A 15,365-nucleotide genomic window follows, 5' to 3' on the forward strand; every position below is an offset into this window, starting at 1 on the left:
GGAAGAAAGGGGCCTCTTCGGATGAGAGCTGGGCAGGCAGGCCTAGAGATATCAGTCCAGAAAATAGCAAGGGATGCAGAGGTCCCAGGAGGGAGCTTTCTAAGAAAACACACACACACACACACACACTCACACATAAAAATCACAGGCTACCCAATATGTGAAAGTACTAAAGAGAGTTATACTTCTGTCAGAGTTAGAGGCTGAATTCCAGATACATAGAAAACTAAGAAACAAAACGCTAAGATGCAGTTATTCTGGGGGAGGGAGGGGAAGGTCCTGGATACATACACTCATGGAACATACAAGGCAGAGCTGTGAAGAATATTTTCCTTGGAAGGAAAGCTATGACAAACCTAGAAAGCATATTAAAAAGCAGAGACATCACTTTGCCAACAAAGGTCCATCTAATCAAAGCCATAGTTTTACCAGTAGTCATGTACAGATGTGAGAGTTGAACCATAAGGAAGGCTGAGCACCAAAGAATCGATGCTTTCGAATTGTGTTACTGGAGGAGACTCTTGAGAATCCCCTGGATAACAAGGAGATAAAACTAGTCAATCCTAAAGGAAATCAACCCTGAACATCCACTGGAAGGACTGATGCTGAAGCTGAAGCTCCAATACTTTGGCCACCTGATGAGAAGAGCTGACTCATTAAAAAAGACCATGATGCTGGGAAAGATTGAGGGCAAGAGGAGAAGGGGGCAACAGAGGATATGATGGTTAGATGGCATCGTTAACACAATGGACATGAGTTTGAGCACACTCCGGGAGATAGTGAAGGGCAGGGAAGCTTGGTGTGCTGCAGTCCATGGGGTCACAAAGAGTAGGACACAACGTAGCGATTGAACAACCACCACCATGCATAAGGATACTTGCATAGCCAGAAACGATGACATGACATGCAAAGAGGGACAGGAGAGGAGACTGTGCTGCAGACAGGGGTGGGGAGAAAGGTTATTGGAGCTAAACCCTTATCTTCCTTAGAAGGAAATCAAGAAATAGTACCTAGACATGAAAAATCGAGAAAAAAGCAGCACATGCACACTATTCAGAAATATAGAGGTTAATTACCAGAAGAAATTAGTGCGAAAAACAGCTGCCTCTAGGCAATGGAAGCCAGGAGTGATGAGGGTCTGCTGGTTTTCATTATGAGCCTGTTAGAACTATTTGGCTGTTAATACTATTAAATGAAATGCTTGGGTTAAAAAACAAAATTAAAAATACCACAAGGCCAAATCCAATGACAGAACCTAGAATGTCCCTTCAAATTGCTTTTAATCCAATAAAGGGACAGAGAACTGGGGGCAGGGGTGGTGGGCTTGGGAAGGTGCCTTAGAGCCGGCAGTCTCAGCCAATGTCTGTAAATCTCGCTTGCCCTCAATGGCTGAGACTTAGGGGAAATACTGAGGGTATGATGGGGCATAGACTTCCCAGATGGCACTAGCAGTAAAGAACCCGCCTGCCAATGCAGGAGATGTAAGAGACGCAGTTTGATCCCTGGGTCAGGAAGATCCCCTGGAGGAGGGTGTGACAACTGACTCCAGTGTTTTTACCTAGAGAAGCCTGTGGACAGAGGAGCCTGGTGGGCTACAGTCCAGAGGGTTACAAAGAGTCAGACACGACTGAAACAACTTAACACACACTTGACAGGGACACGGGGACTGGATGGCTATCTTTTGATGACTTTATCATTCATTCCTAACGGAGTTTGGAGTCACGTTTAGAATTGGCAATGTGACTGCAAGGAGAGGCTTAAAATACGACAGCGGGCCTTGGCTTGATTGTAAAGAGTCCTGCCCCTATACACATTTTCCTAACATTGTTGAAGTAGCATAATAGTACTTTTTTCCAGAAGTCCATAACACTCGTTTTGTGTTTCTCCAAAGTTTTGCTATTTCTTTGCTTCTTTGAAGTGACCTTAGTGGTCAAATATTGCTCAGAAAACAGAAGTTCAACTTGAAAAAAAAAAAGGAAGTCAAGACTCTGAGTATGATTTCCGAGGGCATTCTGTGTCTGATGCAGTGCGTCACTCCCATTTAGGACCCGGCAGGTTCTTAAGGAGTAGATTTGTCTTCTAATGCACTGACGAAAGATAACGGCAAATTGGTGTGGTTACTTCTTCAGTACAGCACCTTTTCTTGTTTAAAAAGGCCTCACCTAGAGATTGTCATCAGAGAAGGCAATGGCACCCCACTCCAGTACTCTTGCTTGGAAAATCCCATGGAAGGAGGAGCCTGATGGGCTGCCGTCTCTGGGGTTGCACAGAGTTGGACATGACTGAAGCGACTTAGCAGCAGCAGCAGCAGAGATTGTCATACTGAAGTGAAGTAACTCAGAGGAGAAATATGACGTCCCTTATATGTGGAATCTCAAAAGAAATGATACAAATGAACTTATTTACAAAACAGAAAGAGACTCACAGACTTAGAGAAGGAACTGATAGTTGCCAGGGGGGAAGGGATAGTTAGGGAATTTGGGATGCACGTGTACACACTGCTATATTTAAAATGGATAACCAACAAGGGCCTACGGTACAGCGCAGGGAACTCTGCTCCGTGTTGTGACAGGCTGGATGGGAGCAGAGTTTAGGGGAGAATGCATAGCCGTATATGTATGCCTGAGTCACTTTCCTGTGCACCTGAAGCTATCACCACATTGTTAATTGGCTACACTCCAATACAAAATGAAAAGCTTAAAAAAAAAAAAAAAAAGCTTCCATTTCACAGCTGGGATTTTAACCCTGTACAGATTACTACCATTTTCAGTACCTTTTATATGAGAAAGCTTTGCCATGGACTAGGAGGCTGAAACACATCCTGTTAGAGCCACAGTCAAATGACCCCAGGAATGTGATGTGTGATGTTCAGACCCCAGTGCAGTAGTGAGGCTGCTGATTTGGGTCAACAGTCTGAGCTCAGTTTGCTGGCCACACAGCGTGATTTCCTCTCCCACCTAGTCCACTTCTGTACTCTTTTCAGCATGTGATTTTCCTGTTAGTGAAATCACATAGATTCCTATTTGCACATTCATAAATGTGTCCTTAGCATCTTCATTTTTGTCATTCTGTCATCAGCCCCTTGTGTGGTATGCCTTTCAATGTCACTGCTGATCCTTTACCCCATGAAAAGCTGCTCAACCTCACACACAGAAATCCCAGATTAAAACTGGGAAGCCAAGTGCATGCTTCCGATGAGCAAAGATCAAAAAGATGAGCGAGGCAAGATGCTGGTGAAGAAACAGGAGGAAAGGAGGCAGTTCTGGGGCCACATGCCCCCACGTCCTCTGTAAGATGTGGAGTCACGGGGTCAAATTTTACACGCAGGCATCTTTTCCTGTGGGGCTTCCCAAGTGGCACAGAGGTAAAAGAATCTGCCTGCCAATGCATGAGATGCTGGAGATGCGGGTTCTATCCCTGGGTCAGGAAGATATCCTGGAGGAGGAAATGGCAACCTACTCCAGTATTCTTCCCTGGAGAATCCCATGGACAAAGGAGCCTGGCAGGCTACAGTCCATGGGGTCACAGAGTCGGATACAACTAAGTGACTATGCACGCACACAATGCCCTTTCCCAAGTCTCTTTCAGGAACTCTCTCCTGATATTTCAGCTCACTTACAGGAGCATTTGCTGCAGCTGTGTTTGCAGCAGCGAAACTAGAAATGACTTAGGTGCACCTCTCAGAAGGCTGGTTGAGAAAAATCACCCAGGGGAGACCCACGGAGCCATTCAGATGTGTGTGGCCACGAAATGATCTCTAAGATGCACTATAAAGTAGCGCTCAGGACAGGGAGGGGAGTGTGTGCTGCTGCTTGTGTGTAAGAAAACACAAGGGCTCTGCACACACAGCAGCACACAGAGGGCATCTCTGGGGAGAGCTGAACAGGAAATGGAGTGTGGGGAGCCTGGGGAGAAGGGAAGTGGGTTTGGGACTGGAGGACACTGAAGAGGAGCTGTCTACCCTTCGCTCTTGCATGAAGCCTTCCCGTTGGCATGTGTAACTTCCTCCAAAGAGGTCAAAATGTTTTCATTAATGTTTTAACATGAAAACACTGGAAGATGGAGACTATCTGCCACGGCTTAAAAGACCAACACCACCCCAGTGTGTGGGCTTGGAGGAAGTTTACACCAGTGAGTAATCAGTAAGTCAACAACAAACACCTCCCCTGACAGGAAAACACAGGGATGCAGGCCTGGTCCCCATGCTGAAGCTCTCTGGGCAAAAGTTTCCTCATCAGTAGAATAAGCAGGTTGACCTAAGTCGTTCAGTAAGGCTGATTTCGGGCACAAAATATCTGATTGTTCATTTAAACCAATTTTGTGTTCCCAAGGAACAGTAAGAGAGCTAGTGATGGGCTCTAGTATCTGGTCTAAAGCACGGCTAAATGCTCTTAGGCCATCCATTCCAAATAATTTTACACTGAAGCATCCTTCAAATACATTCAGAGCACAGAATTTATTGAACATAACACGGAGACGGCTAGTATGGAAAGTTCATGCCTCGGCAGGGCAGGTTTCATCAGGCTAACATGGAACATGTGAGAACATGCTGTGAATGGCTCCTCTGATCTGGACACTGCAGAAGCCCCCGCCCCCACTTCCCTCTGGAAGGTGGAAAATCAGCCATGAAACCATGAATTTATTACATATCAGATAACCAACACGTACCATGGTAAAGAGTCCTCTCCTACATCAACTTTTTAAATGCACTCCACGTCAAAACAGGTCATACAACTTAAAATACATTAAAAGAAAAAAAACGATGAAAATGAAAGCATTCTAAGACATGTCTTAGAATATTCAATGCCCAAAATGTTAACATATATTGAAGTCAGAATAAAAACCCTCATCACAAACTGCAGAGATCTTTTTTTTCAAGACAGGGAATGAGATATAAACTATGGAAAGAACAGCATGTGTTACTGAAACTACTACTTTTCTCAAAGAGAGGAGGTGAAGGGAACATTTAAATAAAAATAGATCATTTTGAGTTTCTTCTAAGAAGTTCCAAATGGCAGCAGCTTATAAATTGTGTTTTTTAAAAAAGGAAACGCTAGTAAGAGAAATAAGAACCAAATGCATTTTGCGTTTTTCTCTGTACGTAGAAGAGTGAGTCAGTTCACTGAGGCTGCTTACGAATGAAAAACACAAAAAGACAATCATTCCTGTTGAGTAGTTTCTCAGCATCTCATTCAGGCTCTGACACTGAGAAGGTAAACTGACCGATGTTTGCTGAATGAGGGGGTGGTGAAAAGCAAGCAGCAGTTCTCGTGCACAGTGTCAGTAGGACAGACAATAAACTCTGACCTTTGAATCCAAAGAAAATTATCAATGGAAAAAAAGATATTTTTAAATGAATGCTGCACTAGAGGCTCACAGATGAATTCAGTTTACTTCTAAAATACAAAGGAAAGATGGCAATGCAGGCGCCCAGTTCATAGAAAGAACCAGACCTTTCTGTATTACGTGGAAAAATGTCGAGTCAATGTGGGAAACACGCACGCTAATTTATTATCTGAAATCACAAAAACTATGCATTCTTGTTAGCACTAAGCCTTAATGAAATCGTGTTAAGATATCTGATTTGTCTCCCTTAGTCGGCAGTTGCTGAAGGGCAATGAACAAATAATGTAACCTTTTCTGTTCTGGCCAGACTTGTTGGGCGTCAGTGAAACAAAACCCTCTGGGGCTAGAGCCGCACCTGCGGAAGCCAGGGCCAAGCTCCCTTGGCTCAGGATGCAGAGGTGGGCAGGACAGGAAGCCAGCACCTGTCCTGCCCCCACATCCCTGAGCCCGAGGATTAAACACATCCACCCTGTGGTATAATAGAGTAACTGTAACAGGGCATTGTCAGAGGATCGATGTTTTCTGGTCTAAAAATAAACATCAGTATTTATTCAGCAGCAGCAGACTATTCATATTACCCCACCATACTGTTTTATTCAACTGACATCTTTTAATCAAAGCAATCCATATCATGGCAACATTCCCAGGTATTATAATTGCAAGTATTTATGGCAAGTTAGATGATAATAGCTTTATTTCTGTTGCGAGTTCTTTCTTTCCTCCCTACTGATTGGGTGCAGACGTTTTCTAATGAGTTATTTCCATTAAGAATATCTAAAATCATTATAGTCATTGAGACAACTGCTCACCCACCTCTACCAGCTTCACTTTTAACTACTATACACAACTGTTTATGTGTGTTCCTGTCTTCTAAGTTTTTCAAAATACCTCTCTAATGATGATAAAAGTGAAATCTACTTTTCACGGTGGGGTTACAGTGAACAGAGGGAGGTCGGGTCTGCCGACTCGGGGGTGGGGGACCTTGTGCACCCTGGCGTTCCTGGAGGCCGAGTCTCATGTGTACCAGGTATGTGGCTGACGAAGATTCAGACGCAGGAGGAAGTGAGTTAGTGAATTTATCTTGCTGGGGATGCAATTCCACAGCCTCCTCAGCCTGCCTGTCAGCTGACGTGCTTTAGTGGGGTCTGCTGTGGCGGGCCCCCCTTCAGTGATTTCCTGGAAGGGTCTGGGACCAGTGGCTGTGCTGCTGTAATCCCCAGCAGGCCCCTTCTGTGATGCCAGTTTATAATGCTGGTTTTTTGCTTCACATTTCACTTACAAGTTATGTAAAGCCTCCACGGAAAGCCTCATCATCACCTTGTGAGACAGACTAGTTATTTTCTCTCTCAAGCCCCCAAATTCATTCCCCAGGAGCGTCACGCAGAGATCTTCAGGCAATGAGAAAATGGAAAATGCACGTTTCTTCACTGTCTGAAGTGTGTTTAGTTTCCAAAAGAAAAATAAAGCAGCATCTGAATGAGATTCCTGACTCTGTCTACTTTGTATGTAAAACCAACCGCAGAAGGGATGAAGGCAAACACAGACAAGGTGCATAAAGGGCCCGCATTGTGGAGATGGGCCCCCGCTAACTCACCGAGGCCTTTCTTACTGCCCCTCTGAGGGGTTTCTGAAGCTGAAACAGCGTCTTAAGAGATTTAGGCCCTCGCAGGCGGCTTCCCAGACTAAATTCGTTCCAAACTCCTGGAGGCTTCAAACTCGTTTAACCTCCTGGAGGCTTCATTTCCTCTTGTGCAAAACAGAACCCTTGCTCCCCAATATATCACAGTTGTCATGAGGATTGAGTCAATGAATGAGCATAGAGGAAATGCTCTGCACAGGGTGGGGAGGGCATCCTAACAACAGCGACTTCCCTTGCAAGGTTACTATCAGAGAAGCTCTGGAAGAAGGCTTTTAAAAAAGTTTTCTCCAAATCCAACCAGGCTGGGAACTCTGAGGGACCCCACTTCTCATGGGGTACAGGGGGTCCCGAGTGCCTTTTCTGGTCTTGTGGGACCTGCTCGCCCAGCTGGAGTTATCCGTCTTAAGCAGCGTGGCGGACCTCCTGAACACAACCCCATTCCTGCTCACATCTCAGCACTGGCGACTGCCACCCAAGGTTCACTGCGCAAGGTCTCCTGAGAGGGAACTCTGGTGAGTTAATGTATTCCTTAGGGCTCCTCCTGCTCCAGCCCCACAGCCTCAACAGGAAGGGGCCAGGAGACAAGCCGCTCCTGCCCCAGGGCCCCAGTGAGACATGCGTCAGTGAACTGCCATCACCAACAGGGGGTGCAGGGGCCTCTCCACCTGCCAATGCTGATGTTACTCAAGTGTTCAAGGTGACTTTCAAGTCCACATCCACCTCTCTCGGTATTTTTTTCTTTTTATCAACGATTTCACAAACTGTAAACAAAAACTTGTAAATGAGCCAGTTCTTTAGAGAAGGAACTGAAAATGATAAACGGCATTCTATATTGGCGTGGATTCTGAGTTTGCAAATATACTTTTGTGTGCAAAAAAAAGACACCATTTGAAAAATGTTAAGCTACTTACATATGGTATATATGCTACACACACACACAGCTTGTTTGCAAATTAATTTGAAAGGTTATTTAGCTGTGAGCTATCACTGCATTCAGTTATATCTGACTCAACACAGCCTGCAAGTCCAGTAGCGATACTTTCCAATAGCAATTCTTTTCCTGGGATTTGTTTGAAAGCGTTTAGGTTTTCACGGATCACTGGAGGTTCTTCATTTTTTTCCCCCTTCTGTGTCATGTAGGTATAAGCTGTCTCTCTAGACATAAACTGTCCACTGGTAAAAATCAATTTTGATTTTATCAGTATTTATTACCGCTGCTGCCAGCAGTTTAGAAGACCAGAGAGAAGGAAAACATGCAAATGAGGAGGAGAAAAAAAAAAAGAAAGCCAGGTCCTCATGCCTACAAATAACACAGCCTGCTGGTCTTTAAGAGGTGTTCTGTATGGTGCCAAGGGAGCCTAAATTATCAATTATCAGTCAATAAAAATTTATAGGACTCTGTTGCTGCTTGCAGTCTCTTTTGTATCTGTGAGCTCAGGGGTGGCTATTTCTAAACCAGGGAGGGCACTTGCCCTCACAGGTGCTATGAGCAGTGACTAGGGCTGCAGGCACCGGAGCCGCCTGACCGTGCCTGCCTAGCCTCCCTTCCCAGCCGACACTCTAACCAGCTTCAACCTAGCCTGTTCCAACCCAGTTTATTCCAGTGACTTGACTCACCAGCTCAGGACAGAATAGTCTACGGGCAGGACCACCATCTACCTGCCTCACTCTCAATTTCCAGAAAAGAAACCCCAAATGTGCACACTCTTCCAGGTTCAAGATCTTGAGTGTCCCTGGCTCTTAAAATCATGAACCAAAGCAGCAGCTGCTCCACACACGTTTTCCTCTCCTGACATGCTCTTCCCTGACCAGGGTCAGTGACATGAGGTGGGGGGTCACCCACCTTCGCATCACTACCCTTCTCTCCCTGGCGGGGGTTCCCTTCTTCCACTCAATCAGAAAGTTCAACAAACTAACAGGTGTTCACCAAGTCCTAACCCCTAAAACGGCAAGAGGTTTAATGAGATGAATAGTTTGAAAAGACAACCTTGGATTTTAAATTTTGATTTTTAGCTACACACAAATAGCCCACATCCTCTGAGACACGGATTTCTTTTTTCTAGATGTGCACAAAATACTAAGCAATTTTCAAACACCTGAAACACAGGCGCCCCAGGGCACTCTTTTTGAGAACGTAAGACACTTGATACAGGCACCAGCAAAATTGTCTCACGGGCCAGATCCCAGCAGCTGTTCTTGTGAATAAAGTTTTATTGGCACACACGGCAACCTCCTTGAAGGAAAAGTCTTCGGACTCCTGCTCTAAGGAAATGGGACTGCGCTACATCCACAGGCACTATTTGTGCGTGCTCAGTCATATCCGAGACCCCATGGACTGTAGCCAGCCAGGCTCCTATGTCCATGGGATTCTCCAGGCAAGAAACTGGAGTGGGGAGCCATTTCCTCCTCCAGGGGATCTCCCTGACCCAAGGATCAAACCCATCCTCCTGCACTGGCAGGCAGGTTCTTTACCACTGAGACACCTGGGAAGTCCCAGGCATGATGTGAGGCCCTCCTCATCACTGCCCTTTCGAGGCCAGGAGCTGCAGCAGGTTTATCACATGAAGATTAACCTGCTGCAACTGCTACACTTAACAGAAACTGGCAGAACGCACACACTTCCCTGCTCAGTCTTCTCACCCCTTTTCTTAAGTACCTGGATCCACACGGAATAGACACTGGAGACTAACTCATAACTGCTGGCCGGGCTTCCACAGCTTCACGCGATGGGTCTGTGATTGGGAACTAGGTCTCTTCAATGTTTACCGAGAGTGCTCAGCATGTAAACATATGTATTTCTCATACATTGGGTCATTTTTATTTTTAAATAGGGGTCATTTTTAAATCAAGCTTTCAATGACAAAATAATAATGATAAAAATAGTAAGTACCCCCACCCACTTAGCAAAAGTGACAAAATGACAAAAGATTTCTTAATTTGGGGGCTTTATTTTTTTTTTTTCTTTTTAAGATGCTACATAGTCAAACAGAACTGGATTGGTCTTTTACGGCATAAAATTAATTCACAGTCAAGCTCTCCATCACTACTTGACGGCTCATCCAAAGTTCCTCTCAAAGCCCCTCCCGCACCACCCCCACGCCCCGGCCCTGCCTAGCTGGCTCCCTCTCCCCGGCCCCTCTGCTGCCTGCCTCTCTCGCCCTGATTCCAAGTCAGGGCTGCCTGGGAAAGCCAGGACTACACTGGGGCATGGGTGCTGAAGTGTGGGTGGTGGTGAGGAGCAGAGAAAGACAGCACAGGAACTGGCTACTCTTTCCCCTAGACAGTGGCCTCGAGCTGACTGCCACTACTGAGTCCTCTCCCCATGGTGCCTATTACTTATCTACACAGAAAACATTTCCTGGCAGTTGTTCTCCAACGTTCCCATGAGCACCCCTCCGTGTGTGTGTGTGTGCACACGCACACAGCCCTGAACCCTCGGCAGCAATGCCAGCTTCACTCCATGGTGTTAGGTAGCACAGGTGGGTTTTAGGCCACAGAATTAATTATAATCTTGTGACAGAAGACATGAGATGAAATACATTATATAAGTTAAATATGCATTAAACATCTCTGAATAATAATTCAATCTCACTACATGAACCAATAGTTATCTAGCTTGGTCCCTTGAAGAGAACAGCATTCAATGACTTTGACTTCCAGAGCGTTGGGTCAATCAGCAACACACACTCCCCACTGCTGATGAGCACAGCGCCGTTCTTGGTGCCTTCAGGCCCTGTTCATCAGTCCCCAGCAACTGGCAGCCAGGGTGATCGTGGAGAGGCTGCCTGCAGTGAGTGAGTGGCGCGGGGAAGGACATCGACAGGGTAGGCTCCAGCTTCCCAGAGGCCAGCACCAACAGACAGGGAAGAGTGTCATGTTTGCAGAGAGGAAATCCAGCAACGTGGACCAAGGCTACAGACGCTTAAAATGACATTTACAACATGCCATTACCATTTAATCATGGTTTCCCTTGTCATTAATAAGGTTCACTCTTTGCCCCAATCATTTACTATGCGTTTTAAACTTTCTAAAAGATTGTTATATTATGTTCTATTTGTGTGTGTGTGTGCGTGTGTGCACGCAGATGCACACAAGCGGGAAGGGGTAATTTAAAGGCAAGACCTGTGAGATGTCATCATACATTAATTTCTCTTTACACATGGTTATGATAAATTTAAATCCCACACTATGGCGGCCCCATCAATCCAATCCCCGTCTCGCATGCTGCCTCTACAAGGCGATCTTCCCTATGATCACGCCAACGATAAAGAAGAGGACGACGAGCGCCAGCAGCCGGGTGCTCAGGCCCTCCTCCTTCCCAGCCGCGGCTGACGCGGGAGCAGGGCTGTTGCTCTGCACTGTCTTCCTCATCCGAAGTCCATCTTCCTCCTAGGGGAGCAAACACATGTTTCAAAGACAGTCCAAAGCACCAGAAGTGGAAGGCAGCTGTACAGCTTAGCCGCGGTTTGGCGGGGGGTGGGGGGTGGGGGGTGGGGGGGTGGGCAGGGAGTTACGCCCTGACTCCATCACACGAAATGGTCCCCACCTCCTCATTTTGCAAATGGAGAAACAGCCTACAGAAGAGACTGGCTTGAGGCCCCTCTTCTTCCAAGCATCCACCAGAGTGCTGCTGGTCCCTTTGTTTGAGCAGGGCACTAATGCGTTTCTCTGAGATTTATAGAAAAAAGTTCTTCACAGAAAAGAATCCCAAGAAATGACCGAGTAGGGGACCTGGATGCTTTTAAATGTAGAGCTCTGTCCATGGTTGATACTTGGTGAGTTACACGGAGACTGCTGGACTGAAAATGGGATGTCTGTAATATCAAAGTATAACTGAACTGGATATACACGTCTCAAATATTTTCTACTTAATGCATGGAATTTCTACCAAAGAAGAAACAATCTTTTTCATACACATGAAGATAACTTGGACATTTTCCCCACCTACACAGACCTGTGAGAATCGACACTTTTCCTTTCTTCACAAGCCCCAATAGGGCATGCATCAAGGCCTTCCTGTTCTAATTACCCTCAATCCACCCCTGACACCCTCTACAACAGCTGCACTTTCTTCTCTTCTCCTTCAGTTCGTTCACACTAATCAAGTGTCTGACAGATCTGATGACAAGAGGCAGCCAGCACCTTAAGCCCACCCCTCACAACACTCATGGCCACCTCTGTGGGACTGGTTCAGTATTTGTGTCTCCCCGGCTACCCTGGGGCTTATTTTAAGGGCAGGGACCACCCACGTCTGTATCCCACAGTGCTGGGCACACAGGAGGGTCTTAGCAAATGTGTGGCCAAATGAAAGTATGAAACAACACAAAACAAGAAATCCTTGTTTGGCAAGATAAAGAATCTTCTAATGTCAAGACTGGTCTGATAATATTTTAAAGACACTTTGCTTGAGGGGCATGGCCAATATTGCTGCATGCTGATAAATGACTGGTGCTATTCGATTAAATTCAAAAAAAAAAAAATGGGCACAGCAAAGTACAGCATTTATTTTATTGGGTTTATATAGAAGCTATTTCCACCTATTTATCACTTTAAATGGCAAAGAAGAGAAATACATTCAAGAAGAAGCTTTAGGCGTATCTTAGACTTTTAGCCAAAAGTAGAGTGTCAGCCTCATAATTTACTCCATACCAACAGCAGTCACTGAATGAGGCAAAGCATGATTACTGCAGAGAAAGACAAGGATGCCACTTTCTAAACCCCGTTGGCCCCCCGTGTCTCCTACCTCATCAGAGTAAGAGAAGGAAGAGTCACCTGCAGTGAATTTATGGTGTGTACCTGGTGCTACGCAGTCAGGGAGTGACAGTCTATGGTGGCTGGGGACATGATCAAGATGAAAAGAACAGATCAGCCTCAAGACTTAAGCTGCAACAAAAGATCCTACAATCAGATGTTCAGAAACACTCTCTTTAACCCTGTGTATGAAAGGCATACTTTCAACACTGGAAGGGCCTTAACAGGGTCTTGCAAACAGAGGCCAGAAGCCGCTGTGATGGACAAAGTTACACAGTGAGTCCAAGTTTGGCTGGTCATTTCCACACTACCGCAGGCCTCCAAAGCCAAGAGGAGCACACCTGCCTCGCTCCAGCACCAGTGCAACCTCACCCCCCAGCGCCAGGCCACTCGCCAGGTCCAGGGCCACAAGCTGGAGCCCCTGGTTCCCTGTAATCTCCCCCATGGATGTGACAGCATCCCAGCTCCAGAGTCTCTGGACCATACTGATAGAGGATGAGACCCCACTGCTAGACCTATTTAGGATATTCAAAAATCAGAATGATGATTGCCTTAAAACAGAATACACATCAGTCTTTACTCTCTTCAAAAAGATTCTCATCCAATGGGGATGGAAAAGGGGCTTGAAAATGTGAACTCAAGATAACCATTGTTGTTTTTTTAATTTCAATTTACACTAATGGATTTTTTATTTGTCTGTTGTCATTTTATGAGGGGACAGGAGTTTAAATAGTTGAAAAAATACTGCTCAAGGGACACTGGTTCTTACTTTGGGATGCACGTAGGCATGTGTCCAAGGATTGTTTTGAGAACCTTAGGAAACTTCAGCCTGGAGGAAAAACGTGCAAATACAAGACAACTCCACAAATTGCATCAACCTCCTCACCCAAGACCATAGTAGCAAAGCCCCCATTCCCTGAAGACGATCAGGAAACAAAATGCCATTACCTTGAACTGCTTGTTCTCCTCCCGCAGCCTCTGGACTTCACTCTGCAGCCTCTTACACTCTTCCATCACCTTCTTAACTTCAGTGTCATCCAAGGAGGAACTCAGAGCTTTAGACACCGTTGGTGTTTCTGTCTTTGATGTAGTTGTGGGTATAATTTTATTTATTTCTACATCATGCTGTTCAGAAATAAATGAAAGCCCAAGTGTCACCAACCACGTATTAAAGGACTTCTTCATGCAAAGTAAAGTAGGTCTCAGCAGACACCACCCAGGGTAGCGTTTCATCCAAACCGTACAATGTCACATTCTTTTAAAACAGATCACTTTATCACCTAGTATGTTCATAATCTAAAACTGGGCTCCAGAAATTATGGATGAGGGCAAATAATGAAGTCCGGCTGAGACTAATACTTCAAAGAAAGAGAAAAGGGGCTGTGCACACTGCACTATCAAATTCCTGCCATGAAAAATCAGCAGAGCATAGCTGCACAAGCTCAGGAATCATCAGCCACAAGTCACTATGAAGACGCGAACATCCCCCAAACTGGCTGGGCAGGGGCAGAAGGCCAGAGGGGACGTAACCCAGAGGGTGATTTGTCTCCTGAACTTAAGACAACTGCAGCGATGGGATGAAGGTGCAACAAATTCAGTGTCTATGCTATTTCATCCTGGGGAGGCAATGTGTTCCTCACTTCCCCAGCCACGACTGCGCTGTGATCCCCTCTGAAGACCTACTGGGGATGAGTGAGTATGTGGGGGCCGGGGAAGCACGGAAGCCCTTGGGGGTCCATGCGGCAAATGGAGAACAGCGAGCTCTACCCTTAGTCTCCCAGGGGAGAGGAGTGAGGCCCTGGCAAGCAAGACCTCAACACACAGAGCTAACCTCCAAGAGCACAGCTGGGGCCAGAATACAGTCCTCAACTATCCACAACTGACAGAACATGCTGTGGGAAGAGGGAAGGGAAAAAAGGAACGAAGACCACCAATCATTCGAAGAAATGGGATAGTGACGGTGGTCCATTAGTGAGCAGAAAAAAAATGCTAAGTAGTTTTGACACAAAGCATCAGCATTCCTGGAGATTGTTATGGATAACGTTGAGAGTTTGAACATTTCTATTCCCACCACCAGCTATTAACAGCCAGGGTGGTTTAATACTCTGCATGGGTTTTAAACTGTGTTAACACAGTTTAAGTTTTTTGACTAGGGTGAAGGGAGGTTCATGCCAACCGGGCTCATGCTTTGGTTTCACACAGAGAAAAGTGAGCCAGCAGCTGGGAGGGAGTCACTCCTTACCCTCAGTGCTCAGGCAGCAAAGAGGGTGATTCTCAACGGGAACTGACTCTGCCTCGGGAAGGGCATACCGGGCAACATCCAGAGACGCTTCAGGTCATCACGACCAGGGATGCTACTGGGGTGAGGTCAAGGATGCCACAACGCACCCTGCAAGGCACAGGACAGCCCCACAGCGAAGGACTCCTGGCCCGAAAGTCAGCAGGGCTAAGGGTGAGAAATCCTCATCTAAAAGCACATTTTGACTGAAGAGAATCTGGGGTTCAAGAGGTGGAGAGTTGGTGCTCAGGAGAAATGCAGACAGGGAAGCCTGCAGACAGCACTGTACAAGAGGAGCTGAGCGCTCACCGTCTTTCCCACTGTTAAATATAATAGCAACCTAGAACTTTG

At 46.0% G+C, this 15,365-nt stretch overlaps 1 protein-coding gene across 1 annotated transcript in view; it reads right to left on the reverse strand.

The window, feature by feature from the left end:
- Nucleotides 1-9,913: 9,913 nt before the first annotated feature.
- Nucleotides 9,914-15,365, reverse strand: part of VAPB (VAMP associated protein B and C) — a 47,285-nt gene continuing 41,833 nt past the window's right edge. Inside the window, exons 5-6 of the mRNA XM_069548221.1 lie at nt 13,685-13,861; nt 9,914-11,374 (exon numbers count right to left, since the gene is read on the reverse strand). Coding sequence (XP_069404322.1) covers nt 11,216-11,374; nt 13,685-13,861 — 336 coding nt within the window. The 3' untranslated portion in view covers nt 9,914-11,215. The remainder of the gene's footprint in view (nt 11,375-13,684; nt 13,862-15,365) is intronic.

Source organism: Ovis canadensis, chromosome 13, assembly GCF_042477335.2.
Source record: "Ovis canadensis isolate MfBH-ARS-UI-01 breed Bighorn chromosome 13, ARS-UI_OviCan_v2, whole genome shotgun sequence".
NCBI classification, from domain to species: Eukaryota; Metazoa; Chordata; class Mammalia; order Artiodactyla; family Bovidae; genus Ovis; species Ovis canadensis.